The sequence below is a fragment of the Zerene cesonia genome, chromosome 1, assembly GCF_012273895.1.
Source record: "Zerene cesonia ecotype Mississippi chromosome 1, Zerene_cesonia_1.1, whole genome shotgun sequence".
Taxonomy (NCBI): domain Eukaryota; kingdom Metazoa; phylum Arthropoda; class Insecta; order Lepidoptera; family Pieridae; genus Zerene; species Zerene cesonia.
In genome coordinates, this window is record NC_052102.1 from 4,752,036 (window position 1) to 4,775,407 (window position 23,372).

Sequence of the window (23,372 nt, forward strand, 5' to 3'; positions counted from 1 at the left end):
CTTATCCTTTAAAGGCGTTGATGAGATATCTACTGTCCACCAAGGGCGGTATCTACAATGTAATAGTGTTTCTAAATACAGGGGCTGAATGGGCTACCAGAAGTTCCTGATATTAATTAGTGCATTCTACCAAAACTCTTCAATGTCTAATTGTGTCCATGCATATGAAATTTCATGCACAACCAATTAAAAAAAAATATATATATATATTTTCTATTATAGAGTTTGCTACATTCTGTACAAGTTTGAAAATGAAAACTACAATAATTGATTATATATTTATTCGAATATGTCATCATAAGTTACAAGAGATCTCTTAAAATCTTTTGGAGGCGGTTGATTACGGGGTGAAGATGATGGAGTCCATGAGCCTTTAGGTTGTGGTGGCTTCTTAGCAAAGGTCATGCGCCAGCCCTCTTCACAGCCATCCAAAGTACATTGTGCTTGGGTTGCCAGTTCTGGGGTGTCAAATGTCAAAAATACCCTGTAAATAAAAAAAATATAGGTTTAATATTAAAATCTGTACTATTATTATAAAGCAGAAGGGTTTGTTTGAACATACTAATCTCAGGAACTACTGGAAGGCTATATATGTACCACGGGCAACCATGGCGGACCGCTAGTAAATATTACAACGGACCGCTAGCAAATACAAAAAAATAATGACATAAGTAAAAATAATACCACTTCAAATTGAGAAAATTAGATTAAATTTAAAAGGATCATATGAAAGGCACCCGCTTTCTAATAAAATAAGAATGATCAAAATCAATTAACCCAGTCGAAAGTTCTGAGGTACAAAAATTACAATGAAGAGTTGAATTGAATTGAAAATCTCTTGAAAATAGGTCCAAAAGTATTCTCATTCTTTGCATGCTCATGAAGTAAGTAATAATGAAATGTACATAAATTAGGTGAGATTATTAACAAAATATATTTTAAATTGTACTTATATGAAGTATTACATACTTATCATCATCTGGTTCTTGTATAAATGTAAATGGTTCGAGTGATGCTAGTCGGCGTCTCAATACTTCTTCAGTAATACTTGTGCCAGCAATTTGTAAAGTATTGCTTTTATTTGCAGTGGTAGGAGGATCACCTCCACTATGATTACGTGGAGCTTTTTCTTCTCTGAAAAATTTAAGGAAAAAATAATAAATCTATCGTAAGCCAGCATTCAAGTTATTTGAATATAATAAAGATATCTCTAGCTAGATATATAGGTGGTAAATCTTCTTAAGTATGAATATAGATTTTTATACCATCAAACATAATCATTGAAATTTATAAGGTCTAATGGCTAAATTAAATTGAATGTTTATGCAATGACTTCTGTACATTATAAAAAATTATTTGAAAAGTTTAATAAATCCTGTATCTAGACTTTTAGCATATTTAATATTAAATTCAATCTATATTTATATATATATATAAAAGGTTTCAGCACTATGCATACTTCTCTCGGGCAGTGACAAATGAATCATATAAGTATTTGACCCGTGGGGCAGGCTTTTCTTCGGGTGGAGGAGGTTCCTGAGAAGCACTGAATGGTTGGTATGATGCTACACCACCAGTTACTCCTGTTGAGCCACTAAGTTTTCTTTCCCTTCCTAAAATGATATAACACAATTGCGGATTCATTCAATCCATCCCTGGACATATTTGGGGCAATTTGAAGCTAATTATCTCATATTGCTTAAACACATGCCAAGCATTCAAATAGTAAACTTAAAACATTTACCTGCACGGGGCCTCTTGAAGGTGACATTCTGTGGTTGCGGTGGTGGACTCTTAATTGCAGGAATTGCACCACTTTTAATGAGTTTCCGAGCAATTTCCCTTGCGTCTCTAGCTTCAGTGGGTCGTTTAGGCAGGATTGGCTTTTCTGGTTCTTGCTTCGGAGCTTTTAATGCTTGTAAAGCTTTTTTCTTTTTTTTGAGTTTTTGATATTTTGCTTGTAGCATCAACTCTTCTTCAGTAAGATTTGAAGGAAAGTGTAGGTATACCATGTTATTCGAAATATTCGTAATTGCTACGATAATGTACGCACAAATTAGAATGATATTTTTGTAGAGATATTATTACTATTATTTTTACTATCGATCTGAACTAGCCCAGTGGTATTTTGAATTTTTTGTCTTAAACTATTATTAATTATTTATTTTTATAAAATTATGCAATTTGAATCAGTATCTAACATGCCATTGCTAGCTGTCACTGTGTTGTAAAATCCATAGACAAAGAACTAGACACAGAGTACTTTTATATTCTCATGTGGAATTATTTACTACGTAAGAAATATCTACTTAAAATTTCGTAATCAAGTTGAATTTTTCAAGATGTTATATTTTAACTACAACATCCTTGTCATGATAATAATTATCATTCTTGGCATTTTGGATTCTAGTTCGTTTCTTTGAAACTAGAACCCAACAGGTCTATGTTGCGGTAGCTAAGTCCTAACTAAAGAGTAGTATAATTATAAATTATACTCTTGAATATAATAATATGGTCCTAACTTTAACTGTAAAGATTTTACAAGAACAAGGCCGTATTGCCAGTTAGGAGGGTACAAATGGAGTTTAAAAATTTGTCGAGGTATTTTCCCCTAAAAGCGATATTTCATTTCAGTATTTTAATTAGGAACCTCTACTTTATTATTAAAGACGTAGACATGTATTGACACATCACATAAATGGTAAGTGAATAATATACAGAAGTTACCGCATAAGTAATTTAAGAAGTCTTATTGCCAAGTTTCATTCTTACAAATAAGTAAAAGCAACGAGAAAAAATGAGAAGAGAAAAGCTAGTTTGTTACTTTATTTGTTGACAAAACAATTGGTGTCATTATCTACCTAATGATTAGTCTTATTACCTACATAATACATGACTCACAGTTTCGTGTAAACCCTGTTACCAGTTTGACCTTATTAGTAATCGCAGACTCATCGACATTAATTACCAAGGATTGCGTACATATAAGTAGCAATATTTGCACTGCTTTTGTGTTGTATCAGTTTACGTGTATCATAAGGTGTTAGTGCGCACAGCTATAATACGCCTTTTTACTGTTCTTATAATTATACCAAAATGCATTTAAAAGGTCTTAGTATTTTATTTTTTGGCATTGGCTTTTTATTAGTGTATGATGTAAATGCATTTCCAAGAGATAGTAGTGTAATTAAAACGGAGCCAGTCTTCGAAAAACAGGACATAATTTCACCAAAAGTGAAAGACCCTTCTCAAGAAAGTGGTACGTAGAGATTTGATGCAACCTTTCTTTAAATTGCGTAAAAATATGTGAACAAATTATAACATTTAATTTCTTAAATTTTATTAAAACTTTAATTTGTATAAGGAGATATGATAATAATAATGCTTATTTGAAAGTTTAAATTATATTTTGCTAAAATGATTTTCTTCTTCCGGTCAATTGAATAATTTATATAATATAAAAAATTTGAGCATTTTTACGTAGTTAAATACCTACTAAAATTAAAAATGACTGTGTTATATTAAATTTCAGTTATCAGTTCGCTAACGTTTGTATCATGTGAATATAATGAAGAGGAACCGACTGAAGATGGAGTTTGTCAGGAGCATTGTTTAGATAAAGGTTATTCCTATGGTCTCTGTATGAAGAACAAATGTAGTTGTATATAATATCTAATAATTAATATAAAAAATATAAATTACATATAGTGATAGTGTTTTATTTTTCGATATTATGAATGAAATAATTGCATCATGACGGAGGCATATCATGTCAGACATTGAGACTCATTTTTATTCAATGATAATGGAATGAATAAAAACTTTACACGTAACTTTTGTTTTATTTATTTTTCCTTTAAAATTATTCTTTCTTATAATCAGTACAAATAGTACTCAATCCCTTTACAAATATGCTAAAATTACAAACCATTGAACTATTTACAATAAGTATTAGGTAGATACTGCTACATCTGGACATGGAGAATTTACTTAGACTTTTCACAAATACTTATATTTTGAATATGATTAATAGACGCAATAGACTGTGATTTGATGTGGACTTTATCATTTGGAATAAGTTTATCGGTCTCATCTTTTATGAGTTTCCAACTTACTTCTACGTCATCTTTATTTGTGAATTGAGAACAAATAACTAAACGTATGATGAATCGATTTTTGCACGAAGCAGCAACCATAAATATTCGTTTTTTCTCTATTAAATTTTCCAATAGTTTCTTAGTGAGAATATCACCTTCGGCGAGTCTGAAGCACACCAAGCCCATAGCTGGTTCGGGCTCAACAATAAACCTATCATCAGCTCTTACCAATTTCGCAAAATGTTGCGCTAGACTAATTTGATTTCTTATATGGGCTCGTAAACCTTCAGCACCATATATCTTTAGGACCATCCACAGCTTTAAAGCTCTGAAACGGCGGCCTAATTGCATCTGCCAGTGACGATAGTCTGGAATTTTTACTTCGGCTTTAACATCATCTAAGTAAATTCTTTGTACATCAAACGCATTAATAAGATCGTACGAATCTTTTACCCATAACGCTGAACAATCAAAGTTAACCAAAAGCCATTTATGAGCGTTCACATCAAAAGAGTCTGCGTATTCTACACCTTTCATTAAATCTCGATATTCTGGGCAAATGAAAGCGGCACCAGCATATGCTGCATCAACGTGTAACCAAACGTTTTCTTCTTGACATACAGGCCCCAGCTCGTATAGAGGGTCAAAAGCACACGTACCCGTGGTTCCTAAATTTGCTACAACGTAACATGGTATTAGACCTTTAGCTTTGTCTTCTTCGAATGCTTTTTTAAGAGTTTCCCCGCGCAGCCTTCCAGAGGCATCCGCTTTAAGAAGTCTCATTTTCATAGAACCAAGTACTCCAGCCTTTTCAACTGATGAATTGCATTGATCAGACGTATAAGCGATAAACTTTATTTTAGTGAGCTCTTCATCTATATCAGGATTGAGTTTCTTGAGTCGACGAGTCATTTTATCTTTTGCAGCTAATAGGCATACAATGGTTGCTTCACTAGCAGAACCCTGAAATATATTGCATTATGGAATGAATATCTACCTATCTATAGTAAAAAACTTTTCTACAGAAACGATCACCAACGTTCCAACTAAAAGCAACAAATAATAAACTGAATAAGAACTTCGAATTTGGACTTCGTTTTAACGTTTTTTTATTAGTTTAGCTTTAGCTCATCTGTTAGCTGAACATTCGTAAAGGTAGCAAATTTTAGTTTTAAAATTTCAACCCCGTAATTTAAAAAACGCAACATTAGAATTAAAAAAAACTATTGTTACTCTTAATTTTCCTTTAACTACCCCTCTTGACTCAATAATTTTTCCTTATCTTTTTATGCTCCAAGCTCCAACATCCAACCCCTAAATTTATTTCTAATTTCATTACGTAGTTTCAAATGACGTAATAGATACCTATAACATTAATTAATTATAATTATTGATTATAACAATGTATAAGATATGTAAGAAATCAAAACAGCTCTCTAAAGATGATATCCTACATGCCGGAATCATTCTCCATCCCCTATTTATCATCACAAAAACCACCCCAAAATAAATCTATTTTAAACACATAATGGAGTCAAAAGTACTTTAGAACTAATTATTATTCATAAGTTAATTAATGTTTTAAAATACTGATAAAAAATACAAAAGATTTAAAGAATATTTTTAATTATTGTATGGAACCTCAACATCACTATAAAATCCTATCTAACGCTGCCTCACAGGCTGATATTGGTAGCGATCTATTTTATCCTCCCCTCTTTCATGTGGGGGATTCTTCCAGGTCAAGAATTCTTGACAAATGATAACAATTTCCTATGAAATACAAAAAGAATCGTGTTTATCGGTAGAAATCCATGGATCTATCGATGTACGGGCATAAAAAAGAAAAAGTACGATGCGAAAATTACTTTACCTGAATAACACCACCTCCTGGACCTGAAGAGCAATTTAAGAACTCTTCTGGAAGGCCGAAGAGTTTTCCAAGCCAGTTCATAGTCACAACCTCTAATTCTGTGCAAGCAGGGCTCGCCATCTATAATAACACATAATTGTAAAAATTCTTTAGTAAATCTTATTAGATGAAACCAAACTTGACCGTGTTAAGTTATGATTGCATTGTAGTTTTACGTACCCAGGTTAGTCCCACGACTCCAAGGCCATCACTAAGTAGGCCACCAATGATGCTAGGAAATGAAGTACCAGTAGGATAAAATCCATGGAATTGTGGTGAATGCCATAACGTGGTCTAAAAATTTAATAATCTGTTTATATCAAAATTCCATTAGAATTTACTGTGTCTATTAATTTTCATTGAAAATTTTGCTTACCCCTGGTACTATGGTGCTGGTGAAATCTTTGAAAACGGTTTGCCAATCTTCAGGTTGCTCAGGCGCATTTTCTGGCAATTTTTTTAGTAAATGTCCCGGTTCAACCGATGGCAGAACATCTCTAAAAATGATACTTATTACTTAAAATCATTGTACGAGTCGTAGTAAAGTACTTCTAAATAACAATCTACATACAGGAATAATATTTGCGTCTATTGACAATGCAATATTTTCATAAAAATTAATCATGTTCATAATCATGACACACTTTAAACAATTAACAACAATAATATTCAATAATTATTTTGCATAATACAAACAATAGAGATCGAAGGAAAAAATTGCCTTTTATTATATGCTAGGTTCACAATTGTGTTGAGTAATCAGTATATCAATTATAGTTTAATTGATGGATTACTTCGTACATAATGACCGAATCCCTGAGGTTCCAAGATACGATCGAATAAAAATCTATCGCATGTCCCAATGACATTGCATGTGTTGATGTACCTACAAGTATTTAATCTCAAGTGTATTGTGGTAAAAATTCTGATACGATTATTGTTTTAACGACTCGATAAAAATAATTCACTCTATTTATATTATATTTATAGATTAAAGATGACATATTAGTCTTAAAAAAGTTCAGAAATAACATGCAGTTATCTACAAATTTTGACTAATAAGTATATAAATCCTAACAATACATCATATTTTTTGATGAATGCAAATTTATAGTTTATTTATACTAATTTATCCACGTCATACACATATAAGCCTTCCTCTTGCATCACTCTATATATTAAAAAAAAACTCCATCAAAATCTGTTGCACAATTTTAAAGGTCTAAGCATACAGACACACAGACTGTTTCCGAGACTGAGCTCATACTGCAGGTAAAATATTACAAAATTGTTGTTATTTAGTAACAATTACATAAGTAGTAAACACTATTCAATGTAAAATAGATAAAGATAATCTGTTATATATTATGATATTTATGTATCTATCGGCGAAAATAGTATAATAAATGGAAGATACAACAAAATAAATTAAAAGAAAAAGAAGCACTGAGATATTATATAAGATAGAATTTAAATTTGTTCAGTAAATTGGTTTGTGTTTTATTATATTTTCTTACTTACAATTCATATTTCTTATATTTCACGCGAAATAACCTATTGAATACATGTAACAACTCACCCGTCTCGAACGTTATCATAAAAATCAGCAACGAAGTCTATAGCAGCTTTTCCAAATTCGCGAAACTGCTGGGAATCCATTGCACTGCACTGTTACACAGAACGTCAACCAGGCAAATAAGAAAATTTATTGTAGCTCATAAAAGAAGGGGGCACTTGAGGCCGATGGGACGGATAACGAGACAATGGTCGTGATTCTCCAAGAGATGGAGATTTATACTCGCCGACCAGCTTTCTACGTTAGGAACCGGCGTCGACGTTTACATCGTTTTTTTTTTTTGAAAAAAGAACCGCAAAAATGTTATTTTATAATAAATAAAATATAGTATCCATTAAGATAAATAAATCATACGGCGACTAAATGTGAATTACATATATATTAGTTTTGTTCAATATTATTTAATTGTATATTACGCCTACTTACTTACGTTTGCAAAAAACATTTTATAATAGTTAAAGTGAGATATTTTAGGTTAGAACCTTTTTAATTATTTATTAAACATAAGTATTAATTTAATTTAATACTTATGTTTTAGATGTTGGATTGTAGTTTTTAAAAATGCAGTATAAATTCGTTTATTTTTAGAAACTTTTTATGGAGACACCTTTGCAGCGTTTTCAAGTGTTAGATACACAATGATTTGCAAAATGTGTATTTGTAGGTAAACATATTTTATAAACCATGAATTAATTTTTTTTTGTAAAATTGTGTACCAATATCTTGTGAACATTTATAAACTAGCTGTGCCCTGCGGTTGTATCCACGTAGTACCTGATGTTATATAGCTTAAAATTTTCCTCAATAAATGGGCTGTCTAACACTGAAAGAACGAACTAGATCCTGAGACTAGCGCGTTCAAATGGACAAACTGTTCAGCTTTATAATCCTATCCTACTATCCTTCATACTAATCCTACTAATATTATAAATGCGAAAGTTTGTAAGGATGTGTGTGTGTGTTTGTTACTCTTTCACGGAAAAACTTCTGAACCGATTGCAATGAAAATTGGTACGTAGACAGCTGTACAACTGGAATAACATATAGGCAACATTTTTTCCCGATAATCCTATGGGATGCGGACTTACGCGGGTGAAATCGAGGGGCGCAGCTAGCATTAGTATAAAATAACAACATAAAAATACATACTATGCTTTATTAAACAAGGATTCCTGACACTATTACTGATATTTATTTCATTCCAGTTGGTAATTTAGGATTAGATTAGGATATTATTTGAACCGTGTTTGGAGCTCCATAGTTCTTAGACAGCATACTGTGACGCCCAACTACTGAAGCCATGTATTTGGCATGTGGAGAAAGCTTTTTTTTGATTGGCGATATAGCACGTCTCGCAGGCAGGAGAAATATCGTAAATAACGCTCGATTTGTATGTCTTATTGCGCGTGTATATTATTGTATCTACTTAATAAATGCAATAAAAAGTAAAAGAAATTGACTCTTGTTATTTTACTTTCTCTTCAACCCGACTTGCTATAACCAAAACCTGATACAAGTTTTGTACTTTTCGGTTTTGAAATATACTTCATGTTACAGAATAAGTTGTTATATCCAAGAAATGGATTTTTAGATTATCAATTACAATTAATTAATTCGCAACTAGCTGCACGCGCCGCCTCCACCCGAGTAGTCATGTATCAAATGTAATAATATAAACAATCCTATCTTTTGAGTTGGATCAAAATGCAAATGATTGAAAATTTGATTAAAATGGTTTAGTAGTTTAGGAGTCCATCGTAGACAAACAATGTGACACGGAATTTGTATATAGTAAGATATTGTAAATGATATTGTGCTCCTAGATCTTAGTACTATGAAATAAAATGATATGATAGTACCCCGACCGAGTACGGCCCCACCGGCCCCCTCCATTCATGCGATAGCCCAAGCCGAAGTTCGCGGTCCCCAACAAGGGGGGACGCCCTTGAGCGTGTCGCTACCAGGGTGAACCCACAGTTCACCCACGCGTCCGTGTTAAGATGTAGTAGCCCCTCAGGCTGGCATCGAGAATCACCATAAAAATAAAACATGTTAAGTACCGTTCGGTGAAGCGTAATAAATTGTTTGGTCAAGGCGACAGGTGGCGCGGTACCGTACCAGTAACCCCTCTATTCATTTCCTATACAATTTTAGCGACGCGACATCGAAATACAAAGAACGCTTCCTATTCGTTTAGTATAAATAAAAAAATTCATTATCTCTGATTATCCTACAATGGCAATTAGAGTTTTAGTATTAGTTTCAAGTATCGTGAGACAAAACAGCGCAATTAGTACTTTATAGATATATTTTAGTATTCCAAGAGTAACTAAGATATTTAACACTGATCCTAGCAATTATATTTTATAGTGTTTAAGTATTTTTCTATACTAGCTGTTGCCCGCAGCTTCGCCCGCGTGTTAAAAATTAATTTTCATGATACAAGCCCCTTATTTTATCCCCTTGGATGTAGAATCTACCAAAAATCTTTTGTTATCGGATGCCTTCACTATCTGTTTACCCAGTTTCAGCCGACTAAATGACACCGACATTAAATAATTTTCCGCTTGCCTTACAATTAAAATATTTTTTTTACGTTTAAAAAGCTGAAACTATTATATACGAGTACACTCTGCAGAGCTTGCTTATATTGATTTATTCGACCAATTTTAAAACTCTTACTTAAAAATACAGACATGTTTTCAAATTTTCAGGAAGTTGTTTTTAAGTAAAAATATGCATTAAATCGTGCAAAAATAAAACTAACAGCTTTATCAAGGTCAAAATTGTATTTTTCAAGAGCAAAATATAATCAAACAATAACGTGAATTATTTACGCTAGTATATATTACGCCGTTTTCGTTATCGAATTAGATTGTAAGCCGACAAACAAATTTATTTTTTATGTGAACACGGATATTAAAAAAATCAATCGTAAATAGTAGGTATAATTATATAACAATGTTTATAAAGGAACGTTATTTCCTAACAATAACTATTGCTTTATTATGCAACTGTATATCTGTAATTTTAATGATTATAATAACAGCCATTACTTTGAAGGTCAGTTCACAGCATTTGTTGAAAATTTTGAGTTGCTGTCAACTTCGATACGATTCGTTTAAAATTAAATTAAAAAAGTAACAAACAATTCAATGTTGAACTTTGCTTCTATATTCATTAACATGTTCATTTTAAATTAAGATCATTTAACGATAAAGACAAAGCAAACATAATTTAAATATCGATATACATAGTGATTAGTGAGTACCTCTGTTAACTCCTCCGTTATCTCAGCAAGTCTAAATTTTTAAATAAATAGCTAGGTATAAATATACATACTCCTAGTACGCAATCATACAAACAATGGAGGAACGCACTATTGTTTACAGCTTGTTTTTCCGTGAGTGTTATGCTAAAAATAATAACAATTATTCACTTGGTGACGACTCAATAAACAGTATTCTGTATGTGCGTATGTCCATTCCACAATCAGAAGTAAAAGTGACTGAGTATTTTTCGGACTTTTCCTGAGCTGGGATAGTCACAGGTAGTATTAGAATAGCGTTTGTATGTTGCAATAAAGTGACGCGATCCAAACGCGGTAGCAGAGCGCGGGATGTGATTCTATAAGAGCTTTCACTGCGTAAGATGTGTTGCACATCTGATAAATTTGTTCCACCTTCACTTAGTAACATGCTCAAAATTATTTTTCCGGTAGCCGTCTCTGAAAAATTATAACATAAGATGAACAGTACCTACGAATCGAGTACAAATTTTGTCAATATTAAAAATCCTACTCATATTATAAATGCGAAAGTTTGTAAGGATGTGTGTGCGTTTGTTACTCTTTCACGCGAAAACTACTGAGCTGATTGTAATGAAATTTGGTACGTAGACAGCTGGATAACTGGAATAACATACAGGCAACTTTTTATCCCGATATTCCAACGGGATACGGACTTACGCGGGTGAAGCCGCGGGGCGCAGCTAGTATGTGATAATTTTTAAACAGATTAATGTGTGCGCACCTATCAGTTGATCATATACTTGCATCATTGTTTCCGAGGCATGTTCGAGTAAAGAATAGCGTAGTGACTTTAACATTAATTCGTTTTTATGTGGGATAGTTAAAACTGTTGTTCTGTAACATTCACAGGCCTCGCCACAGCTGCAGGGGTCCATGGGCCAGGTTCTTACTTTAGCTTGTAGGGTATCAATTGCTAAATCCCATCGAGCTTGGGTTGTTATTTTTATGTAAAATTCGCCAATTTCACTTTTAAACCAAACCCATGAGTTGCCAAGTTGGGTACTTAAGCATATTATTTGTAAATACAATTTGTGTTCTTGCACTTCTTGTCCACTCTCTTTAGGCAATCCTGTCAGAGAAATCTCCTTGTCTATAAGATTCAGGCGTCGTATAAAGAACCTTGGTTTTACTTCCTCCTTGTACTCAATTGGAATTGTGGGTTCAATGTCGGTTAGATATAGTTTAAACGTTGCAGTTACGGCAAAAGGCGAAGCTACCAGAACATCTACTCTATTCGGCCGATACAACGGTCCTGTGACTTTACACTTTCTGATTGGATTCAATAAACCTATGTAGCCATGTAGTATAAATACTATGTAAGTGTCAAATATTCTTGTTTTATTATATCCATGCACAAGAAGAACGGCCGTTTCCTTTTCCGCAAAATTTGCATTATATTTCACGCTTAGAAACATTTTCTTACCATTATCAGGTGGAGATGCTTTTTCTACGGTAAAATTATTCTTTGTGTTTTGAAGGATTATGTGATTGAAAATTAATGATTCTTGACTAGAGGGATTTATGGCAACTTGTCGAGTAGAACTTCTGAGAAGTGGAGGGTAAAATTGAACAGCATCTCTAGGCGTGAACATGGGTAATGTAACATATAAGTGAACTGATAAAAATAGCATGAGTAAATAATTTGGTTGTAAAAAATCTTTACTGCTTATTGGAAAATAAAGTCTTAGAAGGTTCATGGCGTCAATAACTAGACAAGCATTATTTATAATACAGCTATAAGAATCTGTATTACTTATCTCACAAAACAGCGTAAAATGATTAGCCATAAATGGGCAGAAGGTCAAAATAACAGATATAAAGGCAACACCGTCCGAAAGATCGGTAGTTATGTTTGTTATGGTTTTTACTGGTTTATCTTTCCCTCGCAGCGCATTATGTTGGTGTGATATGTTTTCATTAAACCAATCAATTATAACTTTCACGACATCTCGGGGTTGCGAACTAACGCAAACACAATCGAAAAAACAGCTATCCATTACAAAAACTTTATAACTTTGTAAAATAAAATCAATCCAACTCTGTTTGTTTAGTCTATTGAATAGTGTTACATCTGATATTAATTCCTGGGTTAGAATGATATCAGCATTGCATTTCGGAGTAACATTTTCAGAGTAAATCATGAATTGTTCGTAACTTAATAAAAATTTTGCTTGAAGAACCCATAAATTTGCACCGCGGCATCTTAGTAAACTTATTATTTCACGGTAAGTGTCGTGAATTTCCTTTATAATTTTGAAGTTTTCATCGACACCAGTTACACTGAAAATATGAAATCGGAGTTTATTAAACGATTTTATTAACTGCAAGATATTGTGGTAAATAGCTTAATTAATCAAGTGCTTAGCTACCTACAAAAATTATATACACAGAAGAATAATAAGAATGGAGGATAGTATAATAATAATGATTATACGAGACAACAAAAAAAAAATTAATACGTTGTGATAGGTGTATTATCAATTATTTTACTAGTGTTGTAGGTAGAATTTATGTCGCTGACTATCTGCTGTGGGCAAAGATACTCGTAGATGCATCTAAAATCTGTTTCAGCAATCAATTTTTTTTACAGATAGTCCCGCTATGTTACGAATTGCATGTAAGTTCCGGAAATCGAACCTAGCACCCTCAGTTCTATGCTTAAGTATGTACATACAATTCAGTTGCGGTTAGGGCTGAGAAGTGTGCGAATTGATGAGATTCCTAATTGTGTAATTATGAGCATATTTAACTGAATATGAATGTTATTATTGGCGTTCCTAAGAATAAGAAAAAGGGAAGCTACAATTATAATATAGAGTAATTTGGGTAGTTTATATCACTAACGTTATTTTACGGACGTGTTTCATTAGTGGGCCGGCGATTCTTTTGACAAAATTTAAATAGGACACATTTATCCCCTTTGTTTTTGTGCCTCCACCTTGAGATGATAAGGCTGTAGAAATAGCATGAAATGTATCCGGTATTATAGGATATAAATCTCTTCTAAATCCTTGTTGAAACATCCATTTCTCTAGAAAATTTGTACACGCCTCCATGTATTCATAAAGTTCAGTTTGTGTATCAAGCGGATAAAAGGGATATGGATTTTCATTAGGTTTAACAAAATTGTTTGTATGTAATGTCAAGGGACAATATGTAAAACAAAAACTGACTTCAACATCACAACATGAACCACTAATATGGCTGAAGTTAAGTGTCATGCTTCTTGCGTAAGAAACTTTACAGCTTGCTGTGATTTTCACGGTAGCGACAGTATAACTTTTATCATATTCTTTTATAATGTCGGTTTCTATAATTTTTACAATAATATTTGGTTCTTCTTTCGAACAACAGGAAAAGTCTTCGATATTTGAGATTGCTTCTATTCGGAGGGTTATGTCTCGAGATGTTTCTTCGATAGGGTGGCATGGAGGAAAAATGATTCTGTGAGTGCTTGGAACCATATCAGGTGTCTGTTTTTTTCCAATAAAAGTTAAATTATAGTATGGTATCGTCATTTGTTTATCCAGATATAATAATGCTACAGACACAAATCGTCCATGGCTTTTAGGGTGAAAGCTTAGAGTAAAATTTGCTATCATTCCTCGGTCCAATTCAAATTTGATATGGGTTTCGTTAATTATTGACTGGCTATCGTCGGTATGTAAATCTAGCGTGAAAATTGGAGACAACTTCGCAGTTAAAATAGTAATATATAAATTGTACTTAGACACGTTGGTCATTGTGAAGTCTAATTGGGCGCTTTTATTTGTGCCACAACTTAGTTCAAATTCATCCACTGAAAAATTTATCCATGGCACGGTAATTACACCAGTCAATCGACAATAGCTTATATCTTTGTTAACTGTTTTCAATTTGACCTTCGAATTATTTTCATAACATCTGTGAAAAGAAATTCCAAATATTAGAATTTCTTAAGATTTACTTTAGTGTGAAAATGCAAAATACAAAAAAAAAACATGGTGTGAATATATATAAAATTCTCAAAACGGTTGGTCCAATTTTTACGAAATTTTGTTTGCATATCGTGTAGGTCTGAAAATCGGCCAACATCTTTATTTCAAAATGTTAAATATTAAGAGTAAGGTAGGACAGTATTTGCTAGGTCAACTATAATCAAAAATAATATATATGTTAAGTATGTATGGAGTGGGGCCATTTTAATAATTATATAAAAGGTCACAGCCGCTCATGGCAGGGAGGGGGGCAGCTGTAAATTGAGATTCAAATGAGAACAATTTCCAATCAATACGAATCGACATGAAAATACAAAGAAATCACGTCAATCGGTTGAAAAGCTCACGGAGTTATCGAGCAACAAAGCCTAAAAACAGTTCACATGAGAACCTCCTCCTTTTTGGAACGTCGGTTGAAAATACGTACTTTTCATGTTCACCAATGTAATAACGAAGTTCTGTTGAGGAAGTATCTTCGCAGGGCGGACCTAGTATGCCATTTATTTTGAAAGGTATGTACATTTCATATTCTCGTCGAAAAACATCACAAATTTTAATAAACACAGTTTTCGTCTGTCCTCCTTCAATTGAAAATTCAAACAGTCTCTTTTTTTCATTTCCTACTGCCGTATATACATTGAATATATTTTCATCACCGGTATCAAGTATTTCTACAATTGTGTGTAAGGTACTTAAGTTTTGAAAAGTTACGGGTACATATGTAATCATATCACACGGAACTCTGGACATAAATATATTTTTTGGATGAATCAATATTTTCGGCTCAACAACATTACCACTTATTGGCAGGATAACATTCTCTTTGTTATTTATTTTAACGTAGATATCGAATGAAAACTCTAAAATGCAAGGTATTTTTACTGTAATTTCAAAGTTAAGAATCATTTTAGGGCGAATTATGCCACACATAGGCTCTATTTTCAACCCCGGTATTAACGGTTCTACCACATGAAATAAAGCAATCTCTCGGGATGAATTCTCAAGTTTTACCATTTCTACTGTCTCCACATTTAAGGCAATGTCTTTGAAAACTACGGCTAATTGTAAAAATTTAATTGTTAGTTTTCGTGTGATGACATTCAGCTCCACTGGTATTATTTTAATGTGATTCCCTTCCGATACGAGATCCACTTCATGACTTTTAGTTTTTGTAGCTTTACACACATACATTACATCACAAATCTTACAGGAATGTTCAGGTATTATGCCAGAAGTAGGTGATATTTCAAATGGTGTATCAGAATGAAATTCATTCCATTTAAAATTAACAGGAGTATTGAAATGATTATATATTTTAATTGGTACTGAAGTTACAAAACTTTCAGCGGTTACCATTCCAAATTTTAAACATTTGTCGTACAACATGAGACTTGGGTTCCCGACTTGGAGGCTGTAAGGGTGTTTTCTATAGTATTTCTGACTAATGATATAATCAAATGTTCCATTTAGTGCTCCTTCAAAAGATCCTAAGCAATGGATCGTTATTATTTTCTCGATATACGGACGAAGTTTTATTTTCAAAGTTCTCTTTTTCTCGTTTCCATAGAGAACACAACTGTCTTTTACAAAATCGATGTTAAGTTCGTGCTTTGTTTTATTTTGAATAATTAAGTCGTGTTCTCCATATGTAAGTAAACCAACTCTTCCAAAATTTAAACAATAAGGCGCGAAGACGATTCCAAATAAATCATAGGGTAGAATATCTTCCTTAATTTTTTTACAAAAATTTCCATCATTAGGAATTGGTTTTGCTGATGTATATGAATAGCACCTCTCTTTTCCTGTGCTAAATTTTTCAAATATAGTCTTTTTTGCATACGAAGATTTTGAAATTTGCAAATGCTTAAAAGCAACGTTTTTACGTTGTAAATGCTTTTCTAATTCAGACCCTGTATACGTATACGCTGGGTTTACATCGTGTAATTTATGAAGTGATTCTAATTTTGTCTTTATTGTTATCTTTTGGCAAATGACATTTAATTTAAATTTCACTGTATATTCAATAAAATTTGTATCGATTTCCTCTTCATCATGTAACGGTTTCTCGTACTTGTCATGAGGGTTTCTTATTTCAAAAGTAATTTTGTTGCTCAACTTAAGGCATGTAGGCTTTATTGAAATTGTTACTTTCCGAGAAGAATTTGGAGGAACACTAAATTTCTGTGGGGTTACTTCAAAACCTGTTACTCGTTTATACATCATCCTGGCAGACATTTGATTAGATTCATTCCAAATTCTAATAGATTTAGTTGTTCGTGTGTTGATCACTACATCTCCAAAATTAACTATTTCAGGCGTATGACTTATTTTGCAATATTCAAATTGCCCACTTATATAATATCTGCCAATTTCTGAATGCAATTCATTATAGCAGCATCGGCTTCCATCTATTTTTATTAATCTTAGGTCAAAAACAAATCTGTTGTCAAATTCCTTGCTCCTTTTTGCTTTAGATATGCATTCAGTTTTTGGTGTAAAAGTAATGTCTATAGAACGATCATCATTTGGAATTATGGTAAAAGCTCTATGCGATGCAGATATTTCACGAGCGTCGTCAAATTTCTGTGAACAATCAGTCATTGTTACTTCTTTGTAAAACGTAAAACGCATTTATTAATTTATTATACGAATAATTATGCAGACCAAGAGCTTTCCGTCATATATTGTCTTCAGAAATGCGCAAGTAGTTAAATCATTTTCGACGTCCAATACTTGGGATGTGGATAGTCCAACAAACGATATAGGAAATTCTACCACCTTAAATCTTTTAAAAACATTATCTAAATTATTAAAGTTACAGCTGTACATATTTTCTACAAAACGTTAGTAAAAGTAGGTATACAAATATTATAATATACTAATACTAAAATACAAATACGATTGAAAATTATTGACATTTACGTAAATATCATAAATAACGACATTTCCGGGTAACGTCATTGTAATTTTTATTGTGGTATGGTTATGACGATTATGAAGGTTTTTTTAAAGTTTTATACTACATATTACTACATAATCGTTAATATAAAGCTGACTAAAAAGATAGAAGTAGACAATGTTAAATAAATTCAGTACCAAAACTTTGGCTTTAGTATCAGCGTAGCTTATTTACCTTCAAGCTTAAAGAAAACTATTTTAATACGGTAGATACAATATAATATGTAATGTTTTGTAATAATTGAAATACATTAATTAGGACAAGAAATTGTTTAATTTATATATAAGATTGTGAAATATCTTCAAATAATAGTGAGAATAAATTCTATACACATTATAAGAGAGATATGAAGATGGCCCGTTTACACGGTACTAGTAGTGCTAAACAATGAGATGATATTGCGTGTATTATGTAAATAATATTGCACAATAAGATTTTTTTGGTCGGTACACACATAAAAATAGAAGGACATGATATTGAAACTTGAAAGTTTTTAAAAAGAATTAGCTACACCAATTAATAAATAATTTAAAATAAGCTTAGGTAAATTTATAATGACAATAAAAAATATCACAGAATGGATTGTTTGCAAAAAATATTATTGTTTAACTTGGTTTAATGAAACGCACTCATAAGATTAAGCAAAAATACTTATTATTATCTAAGATAAAAAATACAGTGAAATTGTATCGATATTTTTTTTTTTCTTTCACAAAACTATTACTAAAAAACTGCCCTTTATCAATGCGATACGGGTGCCTGAGAACACACATTTTATTTTAGCTACATGTTAATCTAAACTAATTAACCTAACCATAGATGCCGGCAGATTATGGTGAATCAACTCTTTTATAATAATAATCGAAAAGAAAACCCATTCATTTGTCTTATTTAATGCCGAAAGAAGGATTTATTCTCCTAGAGGTTTAATAAACCTCTAGGAGAATAAATCCACAATGTCTGATTTAAGACAAGGTTCAAAAAGTCTATAAAACGCAACAATGGTAAGAGCAGATAATATTAAAGATAATGATAATCATATGATAATATAGTAGAAAAAGGACAAAAAAGTACCAAGTTGGTAAAAATCTGTGTTTTTATTAATATCGAACCAATCTGCAAGCGTAGTTCTTACAAACTAAGCCGCTATGAACATATCAATATAATTTTCAGCAAAATAAAATCTGTCAAATCATTTCCTGATGAAGCCTGTAATATTTTTGAAGCTTATCGTCTTTATGTTATGCAATTATAACATTTTTTTCTTTACAACGTTATGATGCCAGTTGAATAGAAACGAAATGCCCTCGCGAACGGGATAACGTGTACTAATATTGTAGATGGATGTAAGCACCGGGGGTGTGTCATACGATTCGGGAAAATTAGTTCGGGGCGGGGGAGCCCCGCGGTACCCCTCGCCCGAGGGTTTATCAGATACAGGGGGTAAAAAATGACTTCTCAATGGGAGGGCGGCGTGGCAAGAGCGGCGCAGAGGCGGGCGTGGGCGGCGCCGCCACGTGGGCTCGGCTTTTCTCCGCCGTGACGCCTGCTGCTTCTAAGTGCTTCGACTATGACTGGAAGCCCGTGCATGCCAGGCCTCTTTGCGGAATGGTGAATCGCGGAGTTGAATGTTTACTTTGTGATTATAGGACGTAGTGTTGTGAATTCATGGAATCGGGATTCGGTGAAGTGGAATCTGAAAGAGATCGGCGGATCGCTTCTATGGCTGCGTCTTTGGAGGTTATGCACCCATTGGACCCACCGCAGCCAGATGTACTTCTAGCATTGCTTGCGAGAAATAAGGCGCTTGAAGGTATGCGTAAGTTTCTAAAGAAAATAAGCCTGAAACTCAACTATTACAGCTAACAACAATTCTAATTTAGTTGGGTTGTTTAATAAGTATTTTTTATTGTAAGTTTCAATCTTTATATGGAAAGGAGAAATTAAAATGATTATCATGTAACCTTTTTATAACGTAAGTAGTAAGTAACTAAGTACGTATTTAAACTTTAAAAAAATAAATAAATCGTTATTATATTATAATTTTCCAATTATTCATATTCTTAGATTATAAATTAGTTGCAACAAAATAAAATTTCCACAACTAATTTATGTGAGCAAGATAAAAACATTGTTTGATTGAAAGGTAACAAATCCTTTTTTCATTGAGAAGATCTCACGATTTTATAATTCTTATATAAAACCACAACCGCCGCCCATAAACACTAGAGGTGTATTCATATCTAGTTTGCATGTTAAATACTCTATCTTGATCATTTCAATTCATAGACAATGGATATTAGAAAACTTATTTAAAATTTAAAATCTGTTTATTAAAGATACCTGAATAACTCTTTGAACATTTTAATAATGTATGTATCCTTTGATATTCAAGTAGCACTCTAAATTTAATGTAATTTTATAAACTACATACTATAACAACAGTAACATATCTATAAAAGAGTCTCATTTTTGAAAACATCGTTCCTATCACTATAATTACATGTACAAAGCGTGGAGTCGTTTCAATATGGTAAGTTGAAATTATCGGCGCGTGTTCTGGTGCGAGGCAAGTGGTGACGCCACCCACGCCACGCGTCAACCCGAACCACATCCCTCCACATTAAGTTTTGTTTATACATACTTTTTACGCGCCCAGCAGGCCTTCAAACGCATGTAATCAAGTTAAGTGCTCTTACCGACTTAGTCACGAGCGCCGATCAGTCCTTTTGATTTTAACGCGAGCTATTATTTCGATATTGTCGCACTTAACTAAATTATTTTTATATTCTCTCTTTATGTTACTCGCAAGAGGCTTACGATTTTTTTCCTAGAATTAACTTTCAGTCAAAAGTTATTTTTCATAAATAGAAAACTAAGCTAAGCTAAGTTTGTACGGGATCTCCTGTTAAATCTTAAAATTACAATCTAAGAATTTTTTTCGATGGATTGCAACAATATTTATTTTTGTGGTAATTCATAAGATATTCACGAAATATCGATAACGTATCTACTTCATATACATACATCTAACTGGGGAACTGATAAAGATTACTTCTGAATTCATATTTGATCACTATTATTATGGTTTTAGAACCCCATCATATTGCATACCTATCCTTACTTATGATTTATAGGGAGAGTTTATTCGCTAGCGGCGAAAGCGGTCATTATTTTTAATAAAACTCTTTGTATTGTTTGGGTATTGTTATACTTCCATAATACGAATTTAACGAAATTGTGCTTGGAATAAATACACTATAGAACGTGGGAAAACACAAATTTAAAAAATTTCCAGTTCTAAATACATATTTAAATTTATTACTCTCATTAAAAATGTATACTGAATTAAGAATAATTAAGTGTTATCTTTTTAACGAAGAGTACGAAAATGTTTAAAATCTAAAACTATGTGTACTATGTGATGCTTTTTATAAATAAGAGACTATAAGGAATTATTCAAATGATTTTAAATACAAAAACCTAATTGATTATTTGTAGACTAAATAACCACTGAAAGACGTATAAATTTCTATTTAAATAATACAATTTTCTTGAATTAATCGTAGTATTTGAGAATGTTAGCATTTTTAATTATATTTTTTTTTATGTTCCAACTAAACTATAAATGGGTATATTTGTTTTAATTATTGTTTTATTTGAGCGGTGACGGTAAAATGATAAATACTTTGAACTTCAATATAATAGTCGGGATTTCGAGACCAGATAGCACGCCAAATGAATTGTTTTTCAATTTATCTGTTTTTTGTCGTTGTGATCCTCGATGCCAGCCAGAAGAGCTACTACATCTTAGCACGGACGCGAATTTATCTGGACCCTATCCATAACACTATTACTCGAATTGTTGAAGGAATACACGATGAGAAAACCGGCATGTCTAAGGAATCAAACAAACTGACTGACATTTGACATCTGCTAATCCGCATTTGGCCAGCGTGGTGGGCCTATATACATTTTCTACATTTTCGGAAACGATTAACGACTTATTACCGGAATGTTTAGTGTAATGTGTGAAGAAAGGTGACGTCTCCTATTATATGAGCGCATTAGCAGCGGAAATGGTCACGTGGCGGCGCGTGCGCGGCGAATCGCTTCCTTCCTGCTTTACTATGAGAAATAAATGATAATGCATAAAATGATAACTTTCTTTCACAGGTAATCTTTCGGTATCTAATAAATAATGGATCTTATATTTTTGTCTTCTTATATTAATTTTAGATAAGCTCAAACACTTCTGCATATATATAAATTACCTAAGAATATATTATATGGAACATAATATTATGCATTGTAGGCTTTAAATAATGTTGTAATATCTTCGTTGTCCGCTGGCAATACCTACCTTAGACCGCCTTTTATTCCATTTGTATGTTTTTATGTTTTTAATGAATATGTTATGATTGCGCAATAAATAATTTAAATAAATAAATATAATATCAAAATTTTGTACATATTGTAGGCGTCTATAGTACAATTATAAAAATAAGGTAAATTCATATATATTATGACATAAATATAAATTATTCTAATATAAAAAACTACTAAAACAAAAGAGGGTTATGATAATTAATTTCCATGGGCTCATCACACGCGCCGCGGGGGGTGACATCTGGCGGAAAGCTGCTACTAACTTGTGATCGATACCTTGTTTCACCTTAGATTTATTCCGGTCGAAATTAGAGTTATTTTATAGGGATTGATAGATAATATTTATGTATTACAAATACTGGAACATTCGCAAAGTTTATAGCATTACTCTTATTAGCTTTCCGCTCGCGGCTCGTCCGCTTACTGTTTGATAATATGTTTGAAATACAATGTATCCGATAATGCAATGATACACACTGGGTATATAAAAGGTACATGTATAATATTTAAATAGTAAATAATTACTAAAAATTCTTTAGTATTCCAACTATTTAACTTTTTTTTTATTTTAACTTAATTAAATTAAAGTATATGCGAATAAAATACATGTACAAATTCTCAGTCGTTATTATAGATATGAAAAAGATAGAAATAAAAAAAGAAAAATATGAAATGTAATAAGTAAAGGTCGTGAAAGTCATATTTTAAATGAATGATTTTGTATAGGGCGTATTCTTTGATTACTCGAATATAAAGGGCTTCACAGTACAAAGCGGAGTGATCAACTTTATCCCTTTGTTAACGTTTTAATCAATCAAGGACCTTCATCGTGCCTCGTGGCGAGATTGTAAGCTTACGCGATTTCTTCCCATCGACAGATGAAAAACAATTCTTATTTCTTTGCATGCACTCGCGTACGCATCTTTAGAAAATATATACTGTTAATTTAAATAAATCCGCATGTTTTTGAATAGAACAAAGTCGAATAATAATAATTTAATGTGCAATACAGTCTACAGAATATACATTTCAAATATGGTTTTTGCTACTGTTATTGTTTTAATGGAAAGTTTATTATGTATCAGTTCACACAGAGCGATGAATCTCAAATGAATCACTCTTGTCTCCTTATAATAATTGATTCATTGTTTA

At 32.4% G+C, this 23,372-nt stretch overlaps 4 protein-coding genes across 4 annotated transcripts in view; 1 reads left to right on the forward strand and 3 right to left on the reverse strand.

The window, feature by feature from the left end:
• Positions 1–267: 267 nt before the first annotated feature.
• Positions 268–2,244, reverse strand: LOC119831702 (negative elongation factor E). The gene is made up of 4 exons (XM_038355166.1): positions 1,745–2,244; positions 1,460–1,613; positions 970–1,134; positions 268–484 (listed from the first exon to the last, which is right to left on the reverse strand). Exons 1-4 carry the CDS (start codon positions 2,010–2,012, stop codon positions 280–282), a joined length of 792 nt encoding a protein of 263 aa, XP_038211094.1. The 5' UTR covers positions 2,013–2,244; the 3' UTR covers positions 268–279.
• Positions 2,245–3,716: 1,472 nt separating this feature from the next.
• On the reverse strand, positions 3,717–7,789 carry LOC119831691 (aromatic-L-amino-acid decarboxylase-like). The gene is made up of 5 exons (XM_038355152.1): positions 7,589–7,789; positions 6,386–6,506; positions 6,190–6,303; positions 5,971–6,090; positions 3,717–5,060 (listed from the first exon to the last, which is right to left on the reverse strand). Exons 1-5 carry the CDS (start codon positions 7,666–7,668, stop codon positions 3,987–3,989), a joined length of 1,509 nt encoding a protein of 502 aa, XP_038211080.1. The 5' UTR covers positions 7,669–7,789; the 3' UTR covers positions 3,717–3,986.
• Positions 7,790–11,016: 3,227 nt separating this feature from the next.
• LOC119833113 lies at positions 11,017–17,701 on the reverse strand. Its single transcript, XM_038357042.1, has 5 exons — positions 17,537–17,701; positions 15,300–17,455; positions 13,740–14,798; positions 11,617–13,175; positions 11,017–11,312 (listed from the first exon to the last, which is right to left on the reverse strand). The coding sequence occupies exons 1-5, from the start codon at positions 17,699–17,701 to the stop codon at positions 11,017–11,019; spliced, it is 5,235 nt and encodes a 1,744-aa protein (XP_038212970.1).
• A 1,652-nt stretch (positions 17,702–19,353) lies between these two features.
• The window catches only part of LOC119828365 (LIM/homeobox protein Lhx3), a 34,451-nt gene continuing 30,432 nt past the window's right edge, over positions 19,354–23,372 (forward strand). The window contains exon 1 of the mRNA XM_038350504.1: positions 19,354–19,644. Coding sequence (XP_038206432.1) covers positions 19,500–19,644 — 145 coding nt within the window. The 5' untranslated portion in view covers positions 19,354–19,499. The remainder of the gene's footprint in view (positions 19,645–23,372) is intronic.

Bases quoted from the DNA above. Each gene is read 5' to 3' on its own strand.
- LOC119833113 (XM_038357042.1), bottom strand. From the start codon at position 17,701: ATGTACAGCTGTAACTTTAATAATTTAGATAATGTTTTTAAAAGATTT. The intron at 14,799-15,299 runs GTACGTATTTTC...TTCTTTTCACAG, and splicing joins TACATTGGTGAACATGAAAA to ATGTTATGAAAATAATTCGA. The intron at 11,313-11,616 runs GTGCGCACACAT...ATAATTTTTCAG, and splicing joins AGTATATGATCAACTGATAG to AGACGGCTACCGGAAAAATA.
- LOC119831702 (XM_038355166.1), bottom strand. From the start codon at position 2,012: ATGGTATACCTACACTTTCCTTCAAATCTTACTGAAGAAGAGTTGATG. The intron at 1,614-1,744 runs GTAAATGTTTTA...ATATCATTTTAG, and splicing joins CTTCAAGAGGCCCCGTGCAG to GAAGGGAAAGAAAACTTAGT. The intron at 485-969 runs GTATGTAATACT...TTTTATTTACAG, and splicing joins CAAGAACCAGATGATGATAA to GGTATTTTTGACATTTGACA.
- LOC119831691 (XM_038355152.1), bottom strand. From the start codon at position 7,668: ATGGATTCCCAGCAGTTTCGCGAATTTGGAAAAGCTGCTATAGACTTC. The intron at 6,507-7,588 runs GTGAGTTGTTAC...TATCATTTTTAG, and splicing joins TATGATAACGTTCGAGACGG to AGATGTTCTGCCATCGGTTG. The intron at 6,091-6,189 runs GTACGTAAAACT...GTGTTATTATAG, and splicing joins GAGTCGTGGGACTAACCTGG to ATGGCGAGCCCTGCTTGCAC.